At 40.4% G+C, this 25,397-nt stretch overlaps 1 protein-coding gene across 3 annotated transcripts in view; it reads right to left on the bottom strand.

Annotated features, from left to right (window-relative positions):
- The window catches only part of ADAMTS6 (ADAM metallopeptidase with thrombospondin type 1 motif 6), a 253,068-nt gene that overhangs the window by 30,929 nt on the left and 196,742 nt on the right, over nucleotides 1-25,397 (bottom strand). For all 3 annotated transcript variants that reach the window (XM_074995514.1, XM_074995515.1, XM_074995516.1), the window contains one exon: nucleotides 4,041-4,170. In XM_074995514.1, the coding sequence (XP_074851615.1) occupies nucleotides 4,041-4,170 (130 nt within the window). The remainder of the gene's footprint in view (nucleotides 1-4,040; nucleotides 4,171-25,397) is intronic.

Here is a 25,397-nt window from a genome sequence, read left to right as displayed (position 1 = left end):
TGGATTGTTAAACCTCAAAGAAGGGGCCAGGAAAACCTTGAACTCCAGTCATACAGTTCTGCATTGTAGGGTATTTACGTGAGTGACGCTGTCCTGAGGGGACTGTATCCCTTGGATATTCAACTGGGTAAAATATGTTCTCATTTCAAAGTAGAGGCATCTGTTAGTTAAGTGCTGGCAAGTAGAAGCATGCAAAAAGAAACTCGACTGCACATCTTAGATCATTTTGGCCATCAATTTAATAATAAGAGTTCTAGAGGGATCCATGCTGTACTTTTTGTAAAGGACAAAAGTCAAGGATACCATGTGTCGTAAGTGCATGCTTCCATATGTACTGTGAATTTAAGTATGTCATCACTACTGTTCTGAAGTTTGCTTGGAGCTCTTTGATGATATTTGTCATTGTCTGAAACCTTCTCTGATAAACATATGCTCTCACTGTTTTGGAAGCTAAGACCTCCCATGATGAACTCTATATCTGGAGTTGAGGTAAGTATAGAACTGTGTATGCAGAATCTCATTTGTTGGGGAATTTTTTCCCTTTACTGACCTGTTGTCCAGAAAGGGGCTTCTTTGTCTTCTAAGATGGGTTGCTATCATAGCCAGGACCTTCCTGAAGGTCCACAAACATATGGAGACGTCAAGGCCAAAGGACTGAACTACGTAGTGATAGTGGTGGTAGTGCTCACCAAGAATCTCATACCTTCTGTGCTACAGATGTACCAAATGTGAAAATACTGTATGTACTTTGCAAATCGAAACCTACAGACCAGTTCATAGAATCCAAGGGAAGAGTTATGGTGGCTTGGGTAACAATGAAGAAATTGAAATAACAGCTAAATGTGTTGAGATGTTAAAGATGGATGACAGGACTCTCACTGACCTCCCCTTCTTTGGGATTAAGAAGTAGTGGGAATAAAAGCCTTTGTCCCCAAAGCTAAAGACACTTCCTGCATTGCTCCCTGTGGTAGAAGAGAGACTATCTCCTCCTTCAACTTCTCTTGCAAGAGGGGTCCTTGAAGTGGGATACAGAGGGTGAAGAAAAGACTTGAGCAGCGTGAAACTTAAAGGGATAGTTTGCTTACCATCTCAAAGCCCCACCAGTCTGAAGTTATCCCAGCTGAGGCTTCTTGGAAAAGAGAAAGCCAGTTGTCAAATGGAGGGATGAAAGATAAAAGACCTGACAGTGGTACAGTCAGTACCTCAACATTGAATTCAAATTTGTTGCCTGCCTGATGCTCTGGATTATGGACAGTCAAAGAGGAAGCAGAGAGTCATCCGTGATTAAAACGATGCTTCCTTCTCAGAGGATCTGGAGAAATTTGCTGCAGATAATATTATATTGGAGGTCTTTGTCTATAAAAAGGTTGATTTCAGTGCTTTTCCTTTACAAAGTTGAAAAATATAGCCTCAAAGAGCACATCATTGCTCTTGAACAAGTAAGGATATGCAGCACTGAACCTGTGCCATTACCGAATAATTTGCCACTGTCAAAAAGGAGGTTCTCTCTGGTAACATGGACCTCTGTAGGGATCCTGACACCTGGTACATGAAGATCTCTCCACTCCACTAGCACTAGCTGTAATCCTTGCTGATGTCTTAGACATGTCCAGCACTGCCTGATGTGGTGAAGTGGCAGTAAGTTGGCCTTCACACAAATTCAGCTTGTCTACCAAATTCCAGCACTAATCCCACCTAAGCAAGTCATACTTTGCGAAAAATGTATGATAGTTACTGGCAGCTGAAAGCTCACTGAAGAGTAGACCTTCCAGTCAATATGATCTAACTTCTTCAGGTCCTCCTCTCAAGAGGTGGTCATTGGACAACCCTGTTTATTTGATCTCTCCTAGGCTACGTCTAGATTGAAGAGATACGTCAACAAAAGACACACAAATTGTGCAACGCATTTGCGCATCTCCTGCCGACAGTTCTGTTGGGAGAGGCTTTCCCAACATTTGGTCCATTTACATGGGGCCAAATTTTGGGAAACCCCCCTCTGCAAACATCTCCCTTCTTTCTCATGGAATGAGAATGACCGAGATGTTGGCAGAGAAGCTCCTGGAGTGGCAGACTTCTGTTGGGAGACCTCTGGGCTCCCAACAGAAGCCTGAAATCTAGACATAGCCCTAGAAAGCTTGCATGAGCAGGGATCCAGCAGACAGGTGTTGATAAAAAATATTCAAACCCATTGGCCAGTATTTGTTACTTTTTCTTGTCCTTTTTGGAGGTAGCCAGCGGCAAGTGTATGCCAAATTGACTTGGCAAGTTTGAGCAGGGTTTTGTTAATAGGCATAACCAGTCTGCATGGTATGAACGAAGGCTACACCTACACTACAGAGATCTTTTGAAAGGAGACATTCCAGAAGATCTCTTCTGAAAGAACTTCTTTCAAAAGAGTGTGTTCACACACAAAAAGCAGACCAAAAGAGCAATCTGCTCTTTCGAGAGAGAGTGTCCACACAGACCTTGCTCTTTCGAAAAAATAGGCCAGGAATTGAAAAATCAGAAGTCATGAGGACTGCTTTTTTGAGAGATGGGCCCTGTGGAATGTCTACACACATTTTCTTTCAAAAGAAGCTTTCGAAAGAAGACATTCTTCCTTAAACGGGAAAGGAAGAGTGATTTCGAAAGGAGCACTACAGTCTTTTGATTTACTTTCAAAAGAATGCTTTTTGCATGTAGACACTGCACAGGATCTTTTGGAAAAAAGCCTCCCTCTTTCAAAGCATCTTTTGAAAGAACTTGTAAGTGTAGACACAGCCAAAATGTTTTAGCTTTCTTACTGTTTTCAGTAAAAGTTTTAAGTATCTCCAAGTGAAATAATTCACCTGTTTCTTACAGTTTTCAAGTAAATTGATCCTTTTGAGGTCTAGCTCCCTGACATACTGTGTTTCATGAATATGTGAGCTTGGTGGTTTTAATTTTATTTTTACTGTAACACAGCGCTATCTTCAAAACTAAAAGCAAATAAACTTACCCAACTAGGAGTCTTACACTATAAAGGACTTTCAAAAGAATCTCCTGTTAGGTGCCAAGCAGTCCAGATATTGTCAATGCCATTTCATACATTGCTCAGTAGAGTTTACTTGATAAAAATGTTACCAGTAGATAAGGTGATGACATGTTCCTATTTTATAGAGACTGTTGCAGGCTTGGAACTTGGGACTGTGTCTTATATAACCACCTATTCCTGAGCCCTGTCCCAACTTTTCATTCTGGCTATCTGGTCATCCTACCAGTAGATGGCAGGGCTGACCTAAAAGTATATGTATAGATTGCATCAGATTTGAAATTCTTATCACATTTTAATTTTTTAAATTTAACATGATGAAGTTTGAAAATATAGCAAGATCTTAGCTCATAATGTAAACATCTACTGAACCCCATAACTGTATAAGAATTGTTATAAAGGCAGTGGCTGTTATTTTTCCTTCTCATCTTAAAATTCCTTTGTGCCTATGTTGGAGCTTTATGGCTGTCCCTCATTTCTATTCTCAGCATCCCTCCCAATACTCTACATTCGACCTTCAAGACACTGTTTCAGTACTATCTTTCTGACCAACAGAGACTGAACTTCACAGACTTTTCCTATATATTTATTAATACTGCTCATTAATCAAATAAGGGCCACAGATAAGTCAGAGTGAACATCAAGCAAGAAGCTAACCCCGAAACTGAACACAGCTCTCCTATGTGACAATATGGGACCCTCACGCAATTGCATTTTATACCACATTTGGTCAAAAGTAAATATTCTACAGATTTTTCGATATAAGTAACATAAGTGATTGCCTTAAAAATATGGAGCTGTACCTACTATCTCATAGGACTGGAATGGACCTTCAGAGGTCATTGAGTCCAGTCTCCTACCCTCTCAGCAGGACCTATCACCATCCCTGACAGATTTTTTTAAAAATGGCTTGCTCTAAATGGCCCCCTGAGGGATTGAACTCATAATCCTGTGGTTACAGCATCAACATGCTAACCACTGAGCTAGCCCACCCTTAACAGTTACCTTATCATCTGTGTATAGTACTTACTCAGGCGGGCAAGGCTCAGTATTGCAGGCTCTTTGGTTTTCTGGTGGTTTGCTGTCTGGGTCACAGTAATTGTTCTGTACAATGGAGTTATCATCCAGCCTTTTACACACCACCTCTTGTTTCTGTATTCCTTGAAAAGAAGTTGAACCCCATTATAACAGTACATATATCTTTCACCCATTTGTAATCAATATTCCTAAAGTTAAAAAAAGTAAAAGGACCAATTCACTGAATGCACCTATACCAAGCTTTAAGTTTACTTTAATCTCAGTCACCCACACTTCATAAAGAATTTTAAATTGCTCTTGTTTTCTACGAAAAGAGTATATATTTATAGATTTAATAACAAATATTTATTTGCATATTGCACAAAATCTATATCCCATCTACTGCTTCTCCAACTAAAAACTCTTCAATTTCCAAATGAAACAACATCAGTCAGAATATGGACACATTTCAGTGCCAAATGATTGTTTTTATGTTTTCATTTTTAAATAAAATAGCATTAGTGTGGGATTCAATGCCTTCTTTTTCGCACATTATATCCCATAAGCAGTATCTTCATTACAATTATAAACCATTATTAATCCTCATAGACACAGCTTTGCTTTTTGAGTGCTCATTGGTCTGGCATTTCTAGACCCTCTTTCGTTATGTTAACCAGTAACATATTGTACAGAACTCACTGTTACTACCTAAAACACGATAAAATGTGGTCATTGGGCAAAATCCTAAGACCATAACATTTTGTCACATAAAAACTGTAATTCCATGTGATGTAAATTATGATGTTGGAGCTAACAAATCACTTACATATAATAATTCTGTAGTGTAGAGTATTGTCATAAATCCAGGATACTTATAATTGGAATTTGCATGCAATATGCACCCCTCTTCCTTTTTTCAAATCAATCTTTTTCTGTTTACTTGAGCTAAAAGAAGGCATGAGCCTAACCACAACACATTGTAGTTCTTTTTGCAAGTTAATTTCTCACTGTAATATAGAAATATTTGTTTGTATAAAGGCTGCAGGACTGGGAATACTTTCATGCAAAAATGTTTATGAAAAAGGCAGAGGTAAAGGTTTTGGGGGTTACTTGTTCTACATTGCAGCTTGTCTAAAAACAAATAAGAATTAACATAAACTGATTCTAAAATATCCGCTAAATTATTTCAGTGAGATAATCCTCAGTCACTGCACATTCACATGCTCTTTTCTTTTGAACACTAGGATTTTGTATGAAATGGACTATAACAATGGGGGGGAAAAGGACCTAAATGTGCCATATATCACCTGTTCCAGGGCCCCTCGGGGTCTGGGTGCAGGTTTCAGTGGGTCTGGTAAAATAAACCAGAAAGCAGGGCCAGCATTAGATTCACTGGGATGCAAAAGATAAATTCTAAGTCCTGCTTCCCAGAGGAGAATCCATAGCCTGAGAAATTTAGCTTTGCAGGGCTCCCCTGTGGCATGGCATCCTGGGCAATTGTTCTGCTGGCTACCCCTAATGCTGGCCCTGGCTTTTAATCTTCTGAAAAGCAGTTGTTTTGATGCAGGAAAGCCATGGAACTTTTGTTGCATGGGTAGGGTTGCCAGACATCCTGCAATGTGCAGGACAATCCCAAATTTCCATGAAAAGTACATACATCCCATATATACGCAAAAATGTCCCGCAGTGATCTTTTTGCCAAAATGCAGGCCTTGTCATGGAAAATCCTGCAACAGGGGCTGCTGGTGGGGTTCTACGCCCAAGATGGCTCCCAACCACGAGAACCCTAGCTGTGGGGGTGGGGGACCCCAGCAGCTAGGAGCTGGCTGGGTTGTGGGGTGCCCCAGCCTGGTGGTAGACTCCCAGACATGGGACTGCCATTTCCTCCAACCCCACGCTCATTCCAGCCAGAGATCCCAGCCACAGGGCTGCTCGTTTTCCTCCCCCACCCCCGCTGGGGATCCCGTGGCTGGGGCTACCTGTCCTGCATACTCTCCCCAAAAATCTGACAACCCTATGCAGGGGGTGAACGCAAAGAAAAAAGTCTGAGAACCTGTGGCATATGTAAAACTAGGAATTAGCCAGTCTATACAGAGATATATGGTGGTGTTTCAGCAAGCACTTTACTTGTATTTTCTAAAACTAAGAATTCCAGGAATGCTAAATTCTCCTACAGGAGTAAAAAAAACTATTATAACAATATCCTCTTAACAGTTGCAGTTTGTCACTCTCCAATTGTTCCATAAAATCCGCAAACTGCATCTGTGACAGTATTTATAAGAAAGCAATGCGGGATCACATGTGAAGTTAATTAATCTGAAACACAGTAATTAAATATGAGAAACTGTCACCTTAAATTCTAGGCATGTCATACTTTTTTCTGAACTGCACAACAGTCATTAAAACACTGTTCAGGTTACTTTTGCACCTTATTTTACTTAAGCTATGTGAGCTCTGGCCAATCACCCATCACATACATTAGGCTCAGGAAGCTGAAAGGAAAACCCATCAGACCCACCAAGCTTGTAAGGCCTACTAGTCCTCAGGGTAGTCAGAAGGATACACTTCAGAAAGCATTATTTATGGTCTGCAAGGACGCAAAGGCCATATAACTAAGTTTTAAAAGATTTTCTTTATGTTTTCTTACCTTTTGCCTGTTTTAAACCACATAAACAACTTACCTTTCTAATGTTGCCATTGTTACTCATTAAATCCCATCACATGTCAGACATCTCAGGTTGACCATACGCATAATGATTACTTTTTAAAATCAGCTTTATTTATGAAACAGAAATTGTTTAGCACCAGGCACTCTGGATGCCCACTCTCACCAGTAAGCCAAGATCCTCCCCATGCCATGTCAGATACCTCCATGATGCCACACTTTTAGACATATATTTTTGTACTGCAGCATTAGACCAATATATCCATGTGATTAAACTGAGTATGTAAGCCAGTCCTGTAAAAACTTACATACTACATAAAACTTTCCAAACTAACAGAAGAGGACTGGTTCTGAATAATCTTCAGCCACCAAATCTCTTGCAGGCATATTGGAAACATTTTATTTTAATGTTACACAGAACAATCTCTCCCAGCTGGGACTAGAACTAAAGTGTCAAGTCACAAAGCAGCAGCTTCACAATTCAGCTAAAAGAGACTCCTCTCCCAGCTATGAGTATTACTTACAGATAGATAATCCCCTTTTCAGATTTTCCTCCATTAGACATCAAGACCATCACACTGTTACACTGCAAGATCTCCATTCTCAGTATCAAAAAAATTAAGGTGAGTTATCTTAATTGGAGTTTTTCAAGATGACTTCTGCATGCTCATGTTCATGCTCTGACTCGTGCAGCCTGAATGGTGATTCTGAAATTAGTGACATCAGTTGGAGCATTCACAGGCCTCCCTCACCCACTCTCTTAGAAAATGTCATACATTCCATAGCAAGAGTATAGAAGGGGGATGGCACTCCAGCCACCTGTGACCCCAGGCCCTGTGATAATTAGGACTCTGAGAAAATGTGGAAAGTGGGTGACAAGTGCAAATATTCAGAGTCCATCTCAAAGACTCACTGGTTAGGGCATTGGCCTTGTAAACCCAGAGTTGTGAGCTCAATCCTTGGGAGAGCCTTTCAAATGTCTGGGGCAAGTTAGATGTAAAAAAAACAAACAAAAACAAACCATATCTATGCGGGGTTGTGATAGATCCTGCTATCAATGCAGGGGACTGGACTCAATGACCTCAAGGTCCCTTCCGATTCTATGAGATATATATGTTAACTCCTGTTACAAGTAAGGAACCTTGATTTCTTCTTTGAGTGTCCCTACATATACCCACATAGAGGGTGAGAGACTAAAATAGCAATTTTGATCCATGAGTGTTAGAAGAAACATCGTTATCCCAACTAAATAATGATTGCAAGACTGCCTGGCATCTACTAGGTTCTAAGTCTAAAGAATATTACCTAGTGAAAGTACAGGTTGCATTCCTTGTTGCCACTCTACAAATTTCAATTAAAGGAATGTGTCTGAAGCCACCTTACCGCATGTAGGATGTGCTCTAACTAGCCCCAGGAAAACGGATATCCTTTAATCTACAAGCCTCTTTAATACATTGTGTAACCACCTGGGAAAGTGTTTGCATTGGTACAGTCCTGCCTTTGTTCCTCTCTTTATAAAAGATAAACAAGTTAGCAGATTGTCTAAAATGCTTAGTTCTACGTATATAGGCTAATACACTCGCAACATACATTGTGGCTACATCTACACTTGAAGCATGTCTACAGAAGTTACTGTCACAAGAGATGTTCCGACAAACCTTCTGTCAGCTGATCCTGTCTACACATAAAAGCGGATCAATTTTTTGATCCACTCTGTCAACAAAAGGGCCCCCTGCAGCATCTATACATCTTTTTTTGTTGACAGTTTCTGTCAACAAAACGCATTTTGTGTGTAGATGCTCCACGAGTTTTGTCTACAAAACCTTTGTTTTTTTTCTATAAAACTCTCTAGTGTAGCTGTAGTATGTATGAAATCTAGCATCACCAACCTAAATATGAGATTTGAGAAAGCAAACAAGTAAAATTATAGACTGATTTTATGAAAATTAGTACTGTTGCGGGAAAGAACCTGGAGTGAGTACTTAATATTGCTTCAAATTTAGGAAAGACAATAAATAGTAGCTTCACAATTAAGGCTAGTTATTCACATATATGCCTTGCTGAGGTGAGGAGTATAAACAATACTGTCAGATAAACAGAACAATGTGCAGCTACGCTTAGTTCCAAAGGGCTGTTACCTGAATTGAATCAGTGCTAAAGTAAAACCCCAAGATGGTACAAGATTTAAACTGGCTTGATGTTACAGATTGTTTTTTTAACTGTATCATGAGTTACTATCCACAGGGACATGGTATGCTCATATTGCAGAAAGATGGACCTTTGTAAATGGATCCATTTCATACATGGAAATACACAAAAAACAAACAAACAAAACCCCTTTTCTGTGTGTAACCTCTCGGACAGATGAACTATTTCTGGATATCACTGCACATTTTATCACTCTTCATTGCTGTCAGCCTCCTTCTTCAGCCTCCTCTTGGTATGCCTGCCACACGGGGCCTGGATTCCTGGGCTTCTATTCTCACCTGGTTGCCTCTTTTCCCTCTGTCAGATAGACAGTGACCTCAAGACTTACATACTGCAGTTGTATTCTTACTCGGTTCCTGGTTTTATAGCAGCTTAGCCTGCCGCTTACCCAGCTGGTCTTCATTGTGAATCAAAGCTTATCAGCATTGACCCTACTCTAAGTGCCACCTGTCACAGAGTTAATTGACCCTTATTATTTACTCAGTCTTAGCGTAAACACACAATGACATATTTGGGTTCCTTCCAATCCTAAATCTCTACAATTCTTTGTGTGAAAAAGGAAAAGACCTTGATTATTTCCACCAGCATGCCTCACAACAATGTCTAGTAGATCATCCCCAAAGTCACCGATTAGATGCTGAACAGTATACAAAATCTCTCCACCCACATCAAGCTGCAGTCAACATCCCCTTGTCAGTGTGTGCTGCTTGCTCTCCCACAAGTATTTGCACCTTGTGATCCAAGAATTATTCAGAAGTCACATGATGGCAACCCTAGCAGTGCACAAAATTCTTTTATTTTAGTGGTTGAAGTGCCTGTTCTGTCAGTTCCAAACCTCTGCACTATGTCTTTGAAAACACCATATTAATCTGATGCAAGATCAGGAAGTAGCCACTTGCATCCACCTCCCTTGCAGACTAGTAAAATAAAAGATTTTCTCAAACAAGACTTGGCTGCCACCCACTATTGTTTCCCACCTCAACACAGCTGCAACCCCTCACCCTGTCTCCCACCGCCTCATTCCCACCCCCCGCATATGTAGTTCTCTGGCTCTGTCTCCTTCATACTTCTTGTAACAAAAATATTCATTAGACTGGCTGCTGACTACTCTGCTGTGTTCATAGGAAACCTCCCCATAAAATTAAACTACGTTATATTATAACAGACAGCTTGTAGTAAGCAACACAAGATATTAAATCTTTATTGCACAGGTGTACAAGGGTTTGGACTAGAAAAGTCAGTGGTGGCTTGTTCACCGGGGTAATGGCATCAGCACATTCACTCAAATTACCCATGCATGCAAAAAGTGATTGCACACAAAAAACCTTGATGTTGGGTTTTTTTCCCTAACTTGTCACTGTGTACTCTAATCCTTCCAGACTGCATATCTATACAAGTGAAAAAGTGAGTATGTTCTTAAATTATCTTCTCCAAAGATTTAGTGGGCACCATGTACTACCTTGGGTAACCGAATGAGACCATTTCAACTTACTTCACAGCAAACAGTTCAATCTCTGAGGCGATTAAAAAACACATACAAACTTTTTAAGATGCCTTTTTTATGGTATGAAAACAAAAAAGCAGTCAAGTAGCACTTTAAAGACTAACAAAATAATTTATTAGGTGAGCTTTCATGGGACAGACCCACTTCTTCTGAAGAAGGCGATGTGGGTCTGTCCCATGAAAGCTCACCTAATAAATTATTTTGTTAGTCTTTAAAGTGCTACTTGACTGCTTTTTTGTTTTGATAGTATATAGACTAGCACGGCTCCCTCTCTGTTACTTTTTTATGAGAGCTTGTCTTCAGAACTCCTGACTCACCTGACCCCAAATTTAGCTGGTTAGCCCTTCTCCCTGCCCTGATAATGCACAGAAAATTTCAAGACAAGTTATACAAGCATGTGAATCTTGGAGCTCTCAGAACATCAGCCGTTAAACAGGAAGCATAGAAAAAGGAAGAGGAAAAGGGCTCCCCCTATCCATTCATCGTCCTCAAAGGAGACTGTGAAAGAAGTGAAGTGGCCCATTCATCTCAATTGGGTGTTATCATCTGAATGAGAATACCCCATGGAGATGAATAAAGCCAGAAACAATAGCTCTGAGATGTGTGAACTACTCCATTCACTCAGTGGGTGTTCCCAATATTGAATACTTTAAAGCCTGTGATATGCATGAAGCATGGCTCTTCTCAGCTCCCCACCCATACAGTCAGGAATTCCTCAGATTTGGGATTATATGGGGAGCAAAAAAGGAGCTTTAGGCATTCCGAAAAGGGCAAGCCCCTCTCCACAACCCAGCTCACATAAGATATGTAAGCATTGGTTCCCTGATCCCTGCACACACCTGGGGAGGAAGTAGTGAGAGGGGCTAAGACACCTACGGGTGTCATTGTGGGGGGCAAGTATCGGAGGGGTAGCCATGTTAGTCTGGATCTGTAACAGCAACGAAGACTAAGGTGCCACAGGACCCTTATAGACTAAGGTGCCACAGGACCCTTCGCTATTGTGGGGGGCAGTAGCTTGCCAATCTAGCCAAAACTGCATATTTGGTTCTGGCTGGAAATATCTGTGAGTGTATAGATCCTATGAGAACAAGTAGTCCTGTGGCACTTTATAGACTAACAGATATTTTGGAGCATAAGGTTTTGTGGGCAAAGACCCACTTCATCAGATGTAACATGTGGATCCTGTGAGTGAATCTGCTTGAAAAATCTCTCTTCCAGGTCCATTGATGGATAGAGGGCCGTTCACTGTTCTGAAATCAACTGTCTATGCTGAATTAAAGAGATTGGAAAGAAATTTTTATCCAGGGATTCTGAAAGAGTCTTACTTTCAGGTGCTGAAGGTACTGGAGAAATCCTATTTTCTTCAATTCACTGTCTCATCCCAGAAAGACTGTCTATTTGAATCAGTGCTCAAAAACTTTGTGATTCCTGTTCCAGTGACACACAAGGATTTATCACCAACATGGACGGAGATGGATCTGGTTGGTGAATTTGTACTATACTATTACTATCTCAGAAGCTAACACAGTACCAGACTGTAGATACATACTAGTCTGCTATTTGAGCCAGAGACTCGGGATCTTTATTCTTCCTTTGGAACTGACTCATCCAGATATACAACAACTGGATTACAGGAATATGTTTGACACTAACAGAAGAGGTTTTGCCCAATCCCATTTCCTTAAAGATCAGTGGATTAGATGGGACTTTTTCTTGTGATTTGACTCTTGACAAAAAGGCCAACACAAATGACATTTGTATTCACTATAACACTCCAAAGTTTCTCTGGTGGATTTGCTCTAGCAACAGAGGTCGACATCACCGTAGCTTGAGTATTCTTATCCTTTGGATCCTTCCTTGGATACTCAACGTCAAACAAGATGACTTAATTCTCTTTGCTCCAGACATATTCATAGGTGATGGAGGCATAGGAGACTTATACAAAGCCTGCAGTTGCTTGGTTCCAGAAGACTTCACTAACAAAGCTTTGTAAAGTAAAATTGTCTGAAGCCTGCTCTGCCTCTCCTTCCTTGCTTGCATTGTGAGAGAGAGTCATGCAGACTTTTTGGTTTTCTGCTCCATTATTCTGGTAACAAAGAATTTATACCTAATTCTCTTGGAAACTATAATAAAAAGAAAGCTCCTACAGATACTGATCACACAGAGATTTTTAATGCCAGAAGAGACCAATGTCGTCATCTAGTCTGATCTCCTGCACATTGCAGGCCACAGAAGCTCATCCACCCATTCTTGTAATACCTCGAGAACCTCTGGCTGAGCTAATGAATTCTTCAAATTATGATTTAAATCAGCAAGTGGCCCACACTACAGAGAAAGGGGAAAGCCCCCAAGGTCTCTGCCAATCTAGCCTGATGCAAAATTCCTTCCCAATCTCAAATACAGCAATCCATTAGAGCATGAGCATGCCAGTGAGATCAACCAGTCAGACACCTGGGAAAGAATTCTCTGTAGTAAATCAGAGCCCTGCCCAACTAGCATCCCATTTCTGATTACTGGAGATATTTTTCTAAAAGATCTGCTAAAAGCAGATGAGGATAAACCATATTCTTTTGCAGGCAGTCTCAATCCTTCCATAAACTTATCAAGATTAGTCTTAAAACAAGTTCGTTTTTTTGCCCCTCATTATTCTTGTAAAGCTGCCCTCCATCTCTTCTCCCCTGATAGTTAGAAATCTTAGTCTAGTTTCAAGCCTAAACTCCTTGATAGCCACTTTATATTCATTTGTTCTTGTGCCAACACTGGCCCTTACTTTAATAACTCCTCTCCCTCCCTAGTGTTTATCCCTTTGATGTATTTATAGAGGACAATCCCATCCACCACAGCCCTCATTTGATTAGGTTAAACAACACAAGCTCTTTAGGTCTCCTCTCATTAAAGGATTCTCTTTTCCTCTGATCATCCTAGTAGCCCTTCTCTGTCCCAGTTCCACTTTCATAGAATCATAGAAGAGTAGGACTGGAAGGGACCTCGAGAGGCCATCGAGTCCAGCCCCCTGCCCTCGTGGCAGGACCAAGCATTTTCTAGACCATCCCTGAAAGCCATCTATCTAACCTCTTCTTAAATATCTCCAGTGATGGAGATTCTACAACCTCCCTTGGCAATTCGTTCCAGTGTTTGATCACCCTGACAGTTAGGAACTTTTTCCTAATGTCCAACCTGAACCTCCCCTGCTGCAATTTCAGTGCATTGCCTCTTGTTCTATCCTCAGAGGCAAGGAAGAACAAAGTTCCCTCCCTCTGCCTTATGACACTCTTTTAAATACCTGAAAACTGCTATAATGTCCCCCCTCAATCTTCTTTTCCAAACTAAACAAGCCCAATTCTTTCAGCCTTTCTTCATAGGTCATGTTCTCTAGACCTTTGATCATTCTCATTGCTCTCCTCTGGACCCTCTCCAATTTCTCCACATCCTTCCTGAACTGCAGTGCCCAGAACTGGACACAATACTCCAGCTGAGGCCTAACCAGCGCAGAGTAGAGCGGGAGAATGACTTCTCATGTCTTGTTCACAACACACCTGTTAATGCATCCTAGAATCATGTTTGCCTTTTTCACAACAGCATCACACTTTGAATTCATCTTTCTTAAACATCGAACTGCACACAGTATTCCAGATGAGATTGCAACAGCCCTTGTATGATGATAATAATAATCTCCTATTCCTACTGGAAATACATTGCCTGATGTATTGCAGGATTGCATTAGCCTTTTCACCTCCATGTATATAACTCTTACTATTTTACAGGGATCGAGAAATTTCAACTGTCATAAGAGAGATGGATGAAAATGATTATTAGCTTAGTCTCTTCAGCTCTCATTCTCTCAATATCTGACAGTTAAATTAAAGATCTTGAGGTCTGAAGGGCTCAGTTGCAAGCCCAGTGATTCACTTGAAATCTCTGTATCTTCTAATTTAAAATGTTAAATCATTAAAATACAGACAACAGAGATGCACAAAGGAAAGATCACCTGAGACTCTCACATGCGAAGAAAGAGCACTTCTCCTAAACTCCTCTTAACTCCCTCCATAGGGAGCCCCATGTTTCATAACCCAAGTCAACAACTAATGCTAATAGTGCTCTTTCTTGCTGAGCTGTTTGTTAACACAGAATTTGTGCACCCGGGTGCTCAACAGCTGTGGCTGATATCCAATCAGTGATTGGTGGGGGAGGCACAAGAGGCCACAGACTCAGGAAATAATGATCGAGTCACGCTGAGGAATGAAATCTTATATCAAAATTGCTACATTTGCAACTTCTTGAGTTTTTGCTTTTTCTTAATTCTGGGCTTTACGCCTCCATGGACACAGGCATCATCCAATCATTGGCCCATCTTCCTGTCTGTCATACTTGAAGGGGAATGACTCTGACACCACCCCACCTGGCTCTGTTTATTTCTTTCCAATTGGCTCCCAACTCCCAAACAGAAAGCCAGTCAGGCCCAGAAGCACCCTCCCACCCTCTAGGCGAGGGGAGAGTGGAGGGTGCATCTCCATCACTGGCAAGGCAGTAAACAGATATGGTAATCCTTGAGAGATCTCTAACACTATGAATCACACTACATCTCCCTGCTCCCAAGTCTATCCCTGGGGGACCTACAATCCTGCCCCACTACAGGATGAGCCACAGGAAACAATGACTCTTTCTAGCTGGCATCATACCACCTTTCAGGGACAGGCTCCTGAGTTGGATCAGCCAGTATGGACTGAGGTGAAAAGAAGCAGAGAAGCCTGTTTTCAGCCTCAGGGTCTCACTATGCCTTCCAGGCAGACCCCCAAATGCCCCTGTACCCCTCAGTAATAGCAAAATGCCCAGATCCTCAGAATGTCATTACTCACTCTTCCCTCTAGACCCAGAGGCTGTGTCTGGGTCCAGCAAGTCCTTCTGGAAAATCAGGCCCTCTTCCAAATGAGCACACAGAGTGTCTACACATAAAATGTGCTCTTTCAATCAGAAATCAAAAGAATGCAGCTCTTCTTGAAACCGTCTTCCTCTCCTGGATCAGGAAGAGCACCTTTTTCCAAAAGATTCTTTTGGAAAAAAGAATGTGTATATACTTTGGGGGGGCCTTGCCTTGAAAGAGCAGTCCTCATGGTGCTGGATTTTCTACCCCTGGTCCGTTCTTTCTAAAGAGCAGGAACTGTGTGGATGATCTCTTTCAAACTTTTTTGTGTGTAGATGCAATCTTCTGGAAGATTGTCTTCAGAAGGTCACTGCAGTGTAAATGCTGCCAGAGAGACTCCAAATCCCAGATACCTTTAACCCCAAGACCCTAAATGCCAACAAATGTCATTACTCTTAGTCCTCCCAATTCCAATGAATCTCACTATACCTCAGTCCCAGCTCCCAAAGAGCCCCTCAAATCTCTATGAATCTCACTGAACCCCTTAAACTCACAACATATATTTTATTTTATTGATTTTATGAGGTCTTTTGCTTCATTTAATGACAACAAACAATAAAGAGGTGTAACAGTTTCCTGAGCTAAAACTATGTTTCTTATGTAATATATGCATACAAGTGTATGAAAAAATAGTTTCGTTGAGCTTACAACAGATCTCCCCCCACTTTTTTTGAAATCATTTTAAAGACAGTGGCTGATCATTCATTCCTTTCAATTTCAGACCGATCTGTTTCTCAGGGTTAGAGAGCGATGCTAGGCAGATGACATTATTCAAATATGTCATCATTTTTAAAGGTTAGATATTTTAGATATTTTGAAAACTAGCATGAGAACTTTTAATAGTAAACTCATATTATCAGTTGTATGAAATAAAGTTATTTTGTTTTCTTCTTTTAAGATTTCTGCAAATTCTCACAGTCATCTGCTCCAAATTTCCCTCCTACATCACTTGCATCTCTGTGTAGCTGAAACTTGGGAACTATGTGAAATTCATTTCTGAAGAACTGTTTAGTATGAAAGCATTTTAAACACTATAAACACAAAGCCTTACTGTGCTTGACTTTCAGTTCACTTTTATAGGACCAGTATTCTTTAGTCCTATACAGACAATGTTTCATAAACCAAACAAGACATCACTCATCACTATCCACATAATGAAGACTCCTTAATCCATTCCAAGGCGATAACAGAGATGAAGACACGTTAATGAAAACACAAACTGATCCAGTTTTAAATATGCTATTCTGTAATATGCTATGTCTTATACTACAGAATGTACTTTATGGATGAAGAATAAAAGTATGGATTAGGAACAGTTTTTAATCTCTACCACCCAACTACTGCGCTATTTAAAATTTACTCTCCCAAACAAAATTTAACTTTTAACTCTGAACTAGAAAACAATGGACGATATCTGGAAATATTATAAACTTAAGCAACAGACAAGTCTAGTTTAGCCCTGTGGGCCTTAAGGAATCTCCAAATTATCAACTCTTCCCTGAGTACATGACTTCTCTTAAAATAATTTGAAAAACATTGCTAAACATGTTCATTTAAACCCCTGGGGAAAAACTACTAGCAGTTAGACAGAAACACTATGCTTTCAAATACATAGATTTATAGTTTATAACAAAAGACATAAAATGGTCGGTGCAAGTCTAACAAAAAACAAAACTCTAGTGGTTTAATGACCATATTTCCCTGGAGATTTGCAGATGTTTTGTGGATTTCAATTCCAAATAGTCTGCATGACTTTCAGTGGCCAAATTTTAAATTACAAAGGGCACATTTTATTCTTAATTTAAAATTGCAGGAATGTAGAGGCTATAGCTATTTTAAGAGCAACCCCCCAAAAATTGTGGTTTGTAATTCCAATGGTTAACTATAAAGATGACAATACCAATACATTGTGAATGTTGCACCACTAAAACTAGTGCATACTGGTTAACCCAGACATATTTTTGAGCTCACTCATCAGATTACAAGATAATCATCCCAGAGACAAACATGCTTGCCCTTAGCAAGGAAAATTTATTTATTTGTTCAATTTTACAATTCTTCTGAGTGCATGGAAGAAAAACAATAGTGGACACAAGATTATCAGCAAAGGAAAGCTGTCAAACAATTTATAAGAGTATGTTGACTAAAAATTTCTCATCCCATATGAAAAAAAAAGATACAACCCAGCTTGAGGTGAGCTGCAAAGAAATGCTTGTAATAAAAAAACAAACATCAGGTTGCCTAGCCAATTCTGGATGATGAATGCTCTCCGTTCCCTCTGTTTTATCCTCATCTATTCCCCTCTCACTATATAAACTTGCACAGCCTAGTTGCGTACTCTATATTCTGTTATTCAGTTCGTCAGTGCTCTGTATTTTTGTGTCTGTCTGTTCAGATACATAACTGGTCCATCACCATAATACATGAGTGCCTCCTTAATATTTGTGTATGTTATTTGGACTTCCCCAGGTGGTAAATATACCTACAAGTTTGCAGTAGTAATAGAGAGATAGCTGTGTTAGTCTATATTCTATCAAAACAAAAAAGCAGTGCAGGAGCACTTTTAAGACCAACAAAATAAGGCAAAAGGTACAAATGGAAATATGTGAAAGTACATCCAACCAGTACTTTGAGTGGTAGAGTGATACAGCACAAGTGTCAGCAATTTTTCCAAGGTGGAGTGATGAAATTTGACCTTTTGACCTCTGTGTACAGTTTGAGTGCCAGTGACACTTTTTAAAATCACTAATAGTCTTATTTTCAACAGCTTCATTAATAAATAAATAAAAATGCAGCGTGTTACTGTTCAGGTTGTGTTTGATAGCATTAGCTGATGTTTTGTTAAGCCAAAGGCAGCATGGCTTTGAGCAAAAGTCTGAGCATTAATATAGTTTAGATAGCATCTTCATTTCACTTGTAATGTTTCATTTTCATGTTCTGCACCTTCTGGTCAAGCCAGAGAAGAAATAAGTGCCACAAATATCATTAGAATCCATTTCTTGTGATGTTTCCACCACAATCTGGAAACTCCATAGCTCTGAATAATGTAGATAAAACTCAGATAAGCACCTTTTCAACCCAGCTACCAAATCTTCTGAGTTTTGTTCTGTCCTGGATACTGAACTGTTCCAGTATGTCCACTGGACTTGATGAAGGAAACTGTAAGTGATGTGAAGCTGGCTGGTAAATTTTCAATAAAATGCTTTTCATGAGAACATGCTGATTCATCAACATCAAAACTTTCCATAGGAAATATTACAGTTTCAGCTAAACTTCATCAGAAACATTTTCTCAAGTCCAGAATGAAATTACTGTTTAAAAATGTGTGTGTAAAAGAGCATTGCTCATGAACAATCAATAGCCTGTAGTAAGATGTTACCTGAGATGTGGGAAACTTTCCTTCAAGTCCGTAGTCTGAACCAGGCAGCAACAGGCTGTCTCAGTTAAGTATTTCTAATTAGAGTGCTTCCATTTTGTATAAACCACTCAATATTCACTGGGCCATACACAGAGAGGCTGACTTTACAGTTCAGTGATTGGAGTATTCACTTGGGATATGGAAGACCTGACTTTTCTGGAGGGGTTGTCACTCACTCCTGCATTTTGACAGAAATTCTATTCTGGACATCCCATATAACAAGTGAGTAATTTAACCACTGGGTTATAGAATCAGTCTCTCTCTCTGTGACTCAGTAAATATTTCCTTTATAAAGTTGCTCCACTTTATAAACTAAATATTCAGAAGGCCACAGCAAGAACTGAAGCTATAGCCAAATGCTTAAGACCTGGGATATAAAAGACCCAGCTTCATGCCACAGTGCCCTAAAGTATTAGACTATATATTGAGGGATCTCAGATATTTCTAAGGAAAAACTTCAAAAGGACTTGATTTCATCTAGATGAAAAATGAAAAAAAATCTCTAAAAGTTTTATGGAATAGGAAAATTATTTTCCACACAATTTGAGATGAAGGTTCTATGACCTGAATTATGCAGATCAAACCAGATGACCACAATAGTTCTGTCTGGCTTTAAAATCAGTGCAATATTTTGTGGCTATTCTGAGACACTGACAACTATGATAATTCCATGGTTTGTCCATTCTCACTCACTCACACACACAGAAAGCACACTGATTGACTTTGGCCTCTGCTCAAAATGCCCTGAAATTACATGATGTTTGTTTATTTTTATATATATATATATATATATATATATATATATATATATATATATACACACACACACACACACACACTGAAGGTTGTTCTTGTGGCTATTTAGATTATAGATAGTTTGTGTAGAATATCAGTTGTTGGTATCACTCTGCATATTGGGAACTGGAATATGAGTGGATTCAGTTAAAACAGAACATATATTTGAAGTCTTTTCATTCACAGAACGGTCTGCTTCAGGACAGCAGTTCATAGACTCAAGTTACACTACAGGGCTCTGTCAACAGAATTCACTATTGGAAGAGATTTCCCAATGGAACTTCTGTCGACAGAGTACGGCCACACACAAAAGCCAATCCAAAGAGCACTCCACTCTGTCGACAGAGCAGCTGGACTAGCTGACTGCTTTCTCGACAAAATGGGCACCTGGAAGCATAGCAGACAGGGCTGCCCAGTATTGTGGATGCCCTGTCTGTCAAGAGAGGTCCCCTCATGGTGTTTGACACAGTTTTTTTTTTCCCCAACACAATCTGTCAACAGCAGCATTATGCTTCAAAGCTTTGAGGCAGAATGCTGCTGGCAAAAGTGCTGTGTTTTGTCAAGATACTGTCGACAAATCCCATTTTGTGTATGCACACTCCATGAGTTTTGTTGACAAAACTGGGCTCTTGCTGGCAAAACTTGCAAGTGTAACTATAGCCTCACACCCTCTGAGCCAGGCTACTCTCTGGAGCCACCCAAGGGCTGGAGCCATATCACGCAGGCCCCTCAGCCCAGCGGGACCTGAGGAGCCGCTTCCACTCCTGCTGCCACGTGGGGGGGCAAACATGTGGAGTGTCCAGAGAGGTGTCCCACATTCACCACAATCCACAGCCCCATTCGCCACATGTGGCGAATGGGGAGCACACTGGACAATATAGCTTTCGAACCTCGCACCATAAACGCCAGATGAATGACTGAAGTTCTCAAATCATGGTTTATAGACTTCAAGTTGTAGAGAATTCACCATTTACACTAGTTTAAACATGTAAGCAACCTGTGATCCAGGCTGCAGAGTAAAGTGAAAAAAAAACATAATGGTCGTGTAATTATTTATCATTTTATTGCTATCTAATCCCTAGGTACATAATGGGCTTATAGCGGATTTGCAAAAATAACAGGCGAAAAGTTAAAAATTAGAAAGATACTTTAAATTTTTCTTCAGGAAGTAACAGAATCTTTTCAGATAATATATATTGGCTGCATCTACACTACCTGGGGTTTTGTCAGCAAAACTTGCGGAGCATTTACACACAAAATGTGTTTTGTCAACAGAAACTGGCAATAAAAAAGCTGTGTAGACACTCCAGGGGGACTTTTGTCAACAGAGCAGATCAAAAGATCAATACACTTTTATTTGTAGAAGCAATCTGTTGACAGAAGTTTCGTCGGAACATTTCTTCTGACAGCAACTTCTGTAGACAGCCGCTTCTAGTGTAGATGTAGCCGTCATGTTTCTAATCTTAAAATAAGGACAAATTTAAAAACTGTTGACATGGTGATAATTATTCAGGTATAGCCATGAATAATAATTTATGGGAAAATTGCAAAATATTGTAGCCTTCAGTTCTAAAAATCACAAGGAACGATAAATTTTGACCCTCCTTCTTATTCCCAGAAACGTCTCCACTTCTTTTGTTTTCTAGGGTTAGAATCTGCTGAAATCTGCTTGGGTGAGGGGGTCCTGGCAGGTGTGTTGCTGACAGAGAAGTTGCTGACTATTTAAAGACAATTCCTTTGAACAACACAGCATCATGACTCTCTGTGTTCCTTATCTTTTCCTCACCCAGAGTCTGGGGGAAAGATATGTACAAGGCATAACTGAATTGTCAAAAGGCTGCATAAATGGATTGAGAGCACTTAAAATTGTAACAGATGTTTCCTTCTGGAAAAACCAAAATGAGGGCTTGTCTATGCATACTGTGCTGCTGCAACTTGACTTAAACCCTTGTACTCTGAGTGGAGCATAGGTCATCTACAAGTCTCCTCCACTTCACTCTGTCTTGGGAAAAAACTTCCATCTGACTCCAGAAGTACCCCAGTTTTTGTCCTTCAGTCTCAGAAGCTCTTCTCTGTGTTGTCTGAGATCTTCCTCTTTTGTGTTTTCCTTTCAAGTTCTGTTTGAGAGCTTGATGGACTATGGTGGATAATGGCTGCTACCACACCATAGCAATATTTGGTGAGAATATTACCTATATCTGTGGGAAAGCTTCTCCTATAGGCACAGGCAGTGCTTGTTATTGTTTTTAAAAAAACAACAACAAATGAGGAGCTAGTACTCAGCCAGATCCCCCAGCCATATCTGGGGCTGTCAAGGTGCCAGTACTCAGTACCAGCAAGTACTGGCACAAAAAAAAACACTGGGCATAGACGCTGAGAAATATAACTATGTTGATGGGAGAAGCCTTCCTGCCAACAATGTGCTATCTACAATAGGAGTTTGGTTAGCATAACTGTCTCTCTCCAGGCTGTACATTTTCCACGTCACTGACTGTTATGACATAAATCTGTAGCGTAAACCAAACATATGTATCTTGGTACTTACACAACACTGTCTCTTTTTACTATCATAGTGTGAAAAACACAATAGAGCAGACCTTCAGTTGGGGCAAAACAACATAGATCTACGGAACAATGACAATTTAAACAAGGTGAGAATCCATCCCAGTGAGTCTTGGTGAGGTAGAATCTCTGTTTTCTACTTGTCATTTTATAGTGCTTATCTACTATTCTACAAGACGCTCCCAATACACTTTCATAGTGTACAGGTCCCAAAATGTGAAGCTGTCTTAAATCTGAAATAATTCACAGTTATGGGTTTGGATTAGCCCTCAGAGCTATGTTGTCAAAGGTGCAGTGAGTAAACAAGGAAATCAGCATATGCATGCAGCTGAATTACAGAGGTAATTTTAAAAACTGATGCAAAAATTCATGTGTGTATCCATGAATCTTTTCTGAACCAGGCAAACATGAATAAAGGGGATGTGCAGTGAAGGGTCTCATCTGGGTATTTTGTTTTCACAGGGATAGTGTATTGATAGAACCCATTAAAGCAGAGTAAGTTTAATGCATAAATAATCATATTAATTTTTATATTTATAGTCCTTTTCTTGCTCCATCAACCTGCTAGGAGCTCTGCATAATAATTCTTGGTTAAAATGCATAAAAAGATTTTAATGTGCAACAATAATTACACATATTAAAAACCAGCCTCACACAATGTACTTCCTACCCAAAGAAAGTGTTTGAAAGACTAGTACCAAAGAAGATAAATAGAATCCTAACCAAAAAAATTCTAAATATGAGAACAACAAAACGTTTGAAAAATGTTTAAAGATGTTATTTAACTGTGTAATGAATGGGCAAAAATGAATGTCAGAGAGGAGCTCATTATACACCTGTGTACACCATAACAATGAATACAATCATTTTTTGATCTATGGTTTGACTAGCTTCTAGAAAGTGAAGGACATCAAAGCACATCATTTGTAATCATGGGTTATTTTGAAGCTACTATATATTTTAGAGAGTTTGTCTATCTTTCTGTTCAAGAACTCCTCCTAAATGTTAAGAGTTAGGACCAACAAATTTGGTATTTAGATTGCTCTTATCATAACTTAAAGCAACATAAGGGTTTGGTTTTGTCAGGACAATGGGATGTGCCTAGAACAGGAATTGCTTCTCACAAAACCGTACAAAAAGAGAATCACCAAGCCAATGAAAGGGCCTCTCTGGAGGCGCCTTATACCTCTGTTCCTGGGTCTGGGACTGCCCCAACCCTGAGCCTCCCACCCCCAAGCACACTAGGAGGGGGTGAGCTGAAGTTTCCCCCATCTTCCCCTACCTAGATTCATACAGGTACGTTGCTGGGCTGTCCCCTTTGTCAAAGAATGAGGAGGAAGTGCACAAGAGGCAGACAAGCTGTGCAGTTCACTCTTGCTCCCTGATTTTGAAAAATACCATCATTTAAACAAAGGAATGACGTTTTCCTTTTATTTATGGGAAGAAAAATCTTCATTGAGTTAAGGACCTGAGCAATGCAGGGTGAATGTGCTAGTGGCATATATCAAGGTAAATATAAGCAGAAAAGCCTCTAACTCGCTTTTTTTTTTTTTTTGCCATTTGTGTCCTGGTTTTTAGATTCTGAAATCTTTGAAAAAATTGCAATCCTTAACATCTTTTGTTCCAAAATCTCACAGTACTTAATTAATTAGGCCTCCCTCCCTAATAATAGGAAGGCTTCATTATATGCCAAGATTAACACACTCATTTGGGACTCTTCACGCCAAGCAATCTATTCAAACCAGCAGCATTGTCTATGTAAGAGAGCAAACAAGTGTTCTGGATCACAGCAGCAATTGACAGAATGTAGAATTATAGAACACTAGGGCTACGTCTACACGTGCAGCCAACATCGAAATAGTCTATTTCAATGAATAACGTCTACACGTCCTCCAGGGCCGGCAACGTTGATGTTCAACTTCGACGTTGCTCAGCCCAACATCGAAATAGGCGCAGCGAGGGAACGTCTACACGTCAAAGTAGCACACATCGAAATAGGGATGCCAGGCACAGCTGCAGACAGGGTCACAGGGCGGACTCAACAGCAAGCCGCTCCCTTAAAGGGCCCCTCCCAGCCACAGTTGCACTAAACAACACAAGATACACAGAGCTGACAACTGGTTGCAGACCCTGTGCCTGCAGCATAGATCCCCAGCGGCCGCAGAAGCAGCCAGAAGCCCTGGGCTAAGGGCTGCTGCCCACGGTGACCATAGAGCCCCGCAGGGGCTGGAGAGAGAGCATCTCTCAACCCCCCAGCTGATGGCTGCCATGGAGGACCCAGCAATTTCGACATTGCGGGACGCGGATCGTCTACACGGTCCCTACTTCGACGTTGAACGTCGAAGTAGGGCGCTATTCCTATCTCCTCATGAGGTTAGCGACTTCGACGTCTCGCCGCCTAACGTCGAAGTTGGTGCCGCTACTTCGAAGTAGCGTGCACGTGTAGACGCAGCTTAGAACTGAAAGGGATCTCGAGAGGTCATTGAGTCCACTCCCCTGCCCTCTTGGCAGGACCAAGTACCATCTAGGACATCCCTGACAGATGTCTATCTAACCTGCTCTTAAATATCTCTAGTGATGGAGATTCTAAAACTTCCCTAGGCAATTTATTCCAATGTTTAACCACCCTGAGAGTTAGGAAATTTTTCCTAAAGTTCAACCTAAACCTCCTTTGCTGTAGTTTAAGCCCATTGCTCCTTGTCCTATCCTCAGATGCTAAGAAGAACAATTTTTCTCTCTCCTCCTTGTACCGCTCTTTTAGGTACTTGTAAATCACTATCATGTTCCCTCTCAGTCTTCTCTTTCCTAAACTAAACAAGCCCAGTTCTTTCAGTCTTTCCTCATAGCTCATGTCTTCTAGACCTTTAAGCATTCTTGTTGCTCTTGTTTGGACTTTTTCCAGTTTCTCCACATTCCTCTTCAAATGTGATACTGGACACAGTACTCCAACTGAGGCCTAATCAGCACAGAGTAGAGCAGAAACATGATTTCTCGGGTCTTGCTCACAATATTCATGTTAAGTCAGCCCAGAAGCATGTTTGATTTTTTTGCAACAGCACCACACTGTTGAATCATATTTAGCTTGTGCTCCACTATGACCCCTAGATTCCATTCTGTGGTACTCCCTCCTAGACAGTTGCTTCCCATTCTGTATGAGCAAAACTGATTAGTCCTTTCTGAGTGGAGTACTTTGCATTTGTCCTTATTAAACTTCCTCCTCTCTATCTCAGACCATTTCTCCTATTTGTCCAGAACATTTTGAATTTTAACCCTATCGTCCAAAGAGGAACAACTGTT

This window comes from Carettochelys insculpta, chromosome 5, assembly GCF_033958435.1.
Source record: "Carettochelys insculpta isolate YL-2023 chromosome 5, ASM3395843v1, whole genome shotgun sequence".
In the NCBI taxonomy this organism is placed as follows: Eukaryota; Metazoa; Chordata; order Testudines; family Carettochelyidae; genus Carettochelys; species Carettochelys insculpta.
Note: the sequence above shows the minus strand (reverse complement) of the source record. Positions and strands in the feature narration are given on the sequence as shown.